The 5,154-nt window shown below is 42.1% G+C and overlaps 1 protein-coding gene across 1 annotated transcript in view; it reads left to right on the top strand.

Annotated features, from left to right (window-relative positions):
* Positions 1-524: 524 nt before the first annotated feature.
* The window catches only part of LOC109065737 (CUGBP Elav-like family member 2), a 132,758-nt gene continuing 128,128 nt past the window's right edge, over positions 525-5,154 (top strand). The window contains exon 1 of the mRNA XM_042742984.1: positions 525-776. Coding sequence (XP_042598918.1) covers positions 724-776 — 53 coding nt within the window. The 5' untranslated portion in view covers positions 525-723. The remainder of the gene's footprint in view (positions 777-5,154) is intronic.

Raw genomic sequence — 5,154 nt, 5'->3', positions numbered from 1 at the left:
ACATTACATTTATTATTATTTATTTATTCTTAAAGACAGTGAACAGTGAGGTTCAATGGTTCTGCTAAATGTGCAACAAATTAAAATGTGCACACTGTTTATCCGCGGTCTGCCAGTAACCTTAGTAATAACACTAGCCCTAACTAGTCTATCTCTTGTTAGTTTTGCAGAACAGCACAGTATGTACATACTAAGTACACTGTATTAAATGTTTTAAATCGCACCCTTGATATGAAGCATGGCCGCGTAAAGCGTTATTGATAGGCCTACTTACCTATTTTAACTGTGAAATTCAGACTTTAAAGTGGAGAACAGTATGACATTTTAATTTCTTTGCCACCTGGTATCATAAAAGAGTTATAGAAATCCGCCTCTATAATGACTTCTTTTAAAAATTGTCAAGAAGCATAAAAGCGCCAGGCCTTCATTCGGCAGTGTCTGATGTACGTCGTCTACGGAAAAAGGTTGCATACGTTGAGTCGGATATTATACAGAAGAGGTTCCTATAGAGATGAGGCGGTGAGAGAAAGAGAGAGAGAAAGAGAGAGCGAGAGACAGAGGCAGAGCTGGAGAGATTGTGAGGGGCGGAGGAAAGAGAGTCTGTTCTCAGCGCTTATCACACTCAGAGCAGTGCAGAGAGACAGTCGGAGTAACAGCGCTCACTCGCTCACTCAATCAGCCGCATTCTGTCCGAGCAAAGCCCGAGCCGCCCGAGCCTCAAGCATGGTCTCTATAATCTCAGACCTGGACTCTCTCAAGAGCTGGAACGTGTTAAGGTAAGACCCGACCCGACCCGAACATGCATGCGGAGAGAGTGTCTCCATCTCGCCCGCGCTGAGGACGCGCTCCTATCCTCCGCTCGACTCCAGCACGAATGTTGTGAGAATTACGTACGGCTGCGTGTGCCATTTCGGCTCGAAAAAGTATGTGGGACTTTTTACCCCCCACCCCCCCTGAGTTCGCACATATACTGTCATGTGTCTGACGCATGGAGTGTCTTATTAACCCCTTGAGAGACCAAACCCTCCCCCGAACACACCGGGAATGAGGAGCCTTATCGGACCGGGCGCGTCTCAGCTCATCTGTGATGCGGGATGATGGTGCTGATGCTGAGAAGATGCGGTGCGCATCGCTGCGAGTTTTATGTAGAATAGTTAAAGTCAGCCGACTTGACATTTTGGGCTGCTTCTTTTTTTCCTTTCTCTTGTTTTTAAAGACACCCTTAGGATCTTGATATGACACCTGGTGTTGCGCATCTCCGTCTATTGCGCAAACAAATGCGCGTCTTTGAAGTTGTTTTGTTCGTCTTTCCTTAGTTTAAACACTTTTGGATATTTATGAAGTGTGTCTCAAAACTGAGCTACAAAGACAGCTAACCCTAAACCTAACCATTATCTTTGGAGACTTTTTGAGCATCGTATAGCTGCTTTTAAAGTGCCTAAAATGTTAAATACGCAGCTCGCTAAGGGTTGAGACAGCCATTGTGTTAACTAAGTTTTTTTGAGGAAGTATAGAAGGGCAACTGAAACCACAGAAAGCATGTCATGATGTCAAATTGTTCCGCTTTAGTTCTCGGAAACACACTTTTAGAGGACAGCATTATGACCCCAAAATAAGATTTCTATTCTATTCTATAACATTTTACAAAAGTTTACAAAAGTTATTCAGCATTTTTGTGATAATCTGCAAAATAAATAAATAAATAAATATATATTTTTTGTCATTTGTTGAATGCTGAGCTCTGTCCCTGATGTTTTGGACTAATACATAAGAGGTGCAGTCAGAATTACTAACAGCACTTTAAAAGTGAACATATTTGTAATGAGGGTATGAAGAGTGAACTATAAATACTGTGGATCTTCATATATAGTTCAGGATTCTGGGTTGTTGTAAATTGGGGCGCCGCTGTATTCCACACTGAATTATGAAAATAGATCAAGGGTATAAAGATGACACGCTGTGTTCTCTCAGAAGTGTTATTTTTGGTCAATTATTTATTCCGATAAGCAGGTCACAGCTCAGATTGCACCAAAATGCATATGCGCGCCCTCAAACGTGTACATGCGAAAATGCACATTCTCTTGGATTTTTTTTTTTTTTTTTTAAATGTGCGAATCCCATATTGATAGATACTAGAACACACACATAAACACATGTACAGTCCTGTTTTAATAGCCTTACTGTGTAGGTTACAGACTACTTCTGCATTTAAGTAGATATTTCCCAATCGATCCAGCGCTATTAGTCAGTATGTTCCTTTTCTTTCTCTCTGACTGACACTCACAATCACAGTTCCACCCCAGAGCCGTCCGGGGCATAATCTTCTGTTCAGAGCGGGAGAAAAGGGGCTGATGGGGGATGTGTGATGGATCGCTATTTGTCTTCTTCTTCTTTATTAGTGTAGAGGCTCTATATTAGCTAGACGAGCAGCTGCCGGACCGCCTTAATAAAGACCAGCTTAAGTTTTCTTGTCTTTCTTTTGCTTCTCTTTACTCTCTTTCTTATGTGGCTCTAGGGTACTCAGTGGCATTCTTTAAAGCCTAATGAAGCCATCATACGACCCAGAACACTGTTGTCTAATAATCACAAAACACTCTCCACCAATCATTTTTTTTTGTTTTTGTTTTGAACCCAATAAATCTCTCACAATATCTCTCAATAAGAAACAAACCCCTTTCTTTTAGCGTCCTTTATTTGAGTAAAGTCGGGTAAAACCGACAGAGAATGCAGATCAAATGGATCCAGAAAAAACTTTGCCATCTATTAAGTTGATTTTTCCAGGCGCAACTTTGACGTGCTGCACAAACAAAAATTCCAGCGTCTGCGTTTTCCTCAAGTTTCTACCGAATCGACACCTCTGAACATCCTGCAGTCAGCTTGCAATATTTTCTGCCTAGTTTAAATACATCATCTTGGATTGCATCTGAGAATGACGCATCGTAATGATATCGCATTTTTCTTATGATGAAATTTCTGACGGGCTTCATTTCTTTTTAGGGCTCAGCACTCTGCGGGATCACTAATGATCCCACTTTTCTTTCAGAAGGGCCCGATGCATTTGTAACATGGATGTTGTTTACATTGAACATGGATCTATCTATCTATCTATCTATCTATCTATCTATCTATCTATCTATCTATCTATCTATCTATCTATAAGAGACTTTTCGCCCTGTGTTCACCTCTGCAACTTCTTTAGCTTTCTCTAACTTTTTTGTGTGAGTTTCTTGTGCGAAAAGAAGCCAAGAGATGCAACTCTGTTCTGTCACTGCAAGCAACAAGAACAAAAATACCATGGAACTCATGTCCGCCCACACAGACACACACACAATGAGTCATAAGCACATGCATAATGTTCTAACACACACATACAGGCACACAACAGCCTCTCTGTCACGCTGACACGAACACACTGCGCTCTGTGCGCTTCGGAAGGCAGGTTGACTCGGTAATGAGAGGCAGCATGCTTATTAATACCACTTGATTACATTGAAAATTACTTTAAATAACAATGACAAGTTGTTGCCTTTATTGAATTAGCAGAGAGGCAGGCGGGGGAGATGATTTGATTAGATTTGATTTAAACACAAGACTTGGTGTTCTTGCGCCCGATGGCAGGTAAACTCTGTTTCTTGCTGCCTTTTTTGCCCTTCTATCTTTCACTCATTTTAGCAGAGCGAGAAATCAACTTGTTTTTAGGCCAGAGAGAGAATAGCGCTAGTAAAGAGGCAATGGGGTGGCAAGCATCCGTCTTTAGCAGTGGGCGACCTCTGACCTTTGCAGTGTTGGTTTTAATGAACGCTGTTAGCGGCAACGGCTCCGAGTGTGTGTTTAAGCCTCTGCCCAGGACGTATCCGTAATTATCTGGCTGAGTGGCTTTTCTGTGCGCGTGTGTGTGGGTGGGTGGCTCATGCCGTTAGCCTGTCCCTTATCCCTGGCATTAGCGGCTGGCTGCAGACAGTGGCACACAGACGGGCGGCGCAGATGAACAGCATTCCATGCTGATCTCTGCACCTGTAGCAGCCTCAGACACACATGGCAGTGCCTGTCACTCCTACCCAATAGGTCTGGAAAAGATCCTTAACTGTCTGTCTGTCTGTCTTTCTGTCTATCTCTTCCTGTCTCTGTCTGTTGAGATGGATAATCTGAGATCAGACAGACAGACAGGAAGACAAATATAGATAGATAGACAGACAGACAGACAGACAGACTGATAGGTAGATAGATAGATAGATAGATAGACAGATAGACAGATAGAAAGAAAGACAGAATGATAGATAGATAGATAGATAGATAGATAGACAGATAGATAGATAGATAGATAGATAGATAGATAGATAGATAGATAGATAGATAGATAGATAGATAGATAGATAGAAAGTCACAAATACGGAGATACAGACTGATAGATGATAGACAGACAGATACAGAGATATAGATAAACAGATAGTTTGTGTGATCAGATAGATAGACAGACAGGCAGACAGACTGATAGATAGGTAGATAGATAGATAGACAGACAGACAGACAGACAGACAGAAAGACAGACAGACAGATAGATAGATAGATAGATAGATAGATAGATAGATAGATAGATAGATAGATAGATAGATAGATAGATAGATAGATAGATAGATAAACAGAAAGACAGACTGATAGACTCTGGTCTTGTGAAAGCTCAGGGTAATGAGGAAGAGGTGGCGGAAGTGATGTGGCAGTGCAGGCTGGAGGTGAAGACAGCATTTGATGAGTGTGTGTGCTGGATCCACTGCTCTCCACTAGACTTCTGTATTATTAGCTCAAGTCGGTGTTGCGATGCACTGCCCTCCACTGTCTAGTCAGTGTACCCATTATACTGTCTGTGTATGTGCGTTTTTGTGTGTGTGACCAATATTGTTCCATAGTCTGACATTTTCGGAGCCTGCGTGAGCTACCCAGATGGGTCTGCACCCCTTGAAGTTAAACCCCCCACCCCTCACACACACACTCTCCACCTAGAGAACGTAATTACAATTATCAGCTCACCCATCACAATTACAGCTGAGGGAGAGAGAGAGAGAGGGAGACAGGGAAATGAATGCAGGCAGAACAATAGATGCTCGAAAGAATGAGACAGCGAGAGATAAAAGTGGAAAGAAGATGGATGGGGACATA

This window comes from Cyprinus carpio, chromosome A4 (assembly GCF_018340385.1).
Source record: "Cyprinus carpio isolate SPL01 chromosome A4, ASM1834038v1, whole genome shotgun sequence".
NCBI lineage: Eukaryota > Metazoa > Chordata > Actinopteri > Cypriniformes > Cyprinidae > Cyprinus > Cyprinus carpio.
This window is presented reverse-complemented; position numbering and strand designations above follow the sequence as displayed.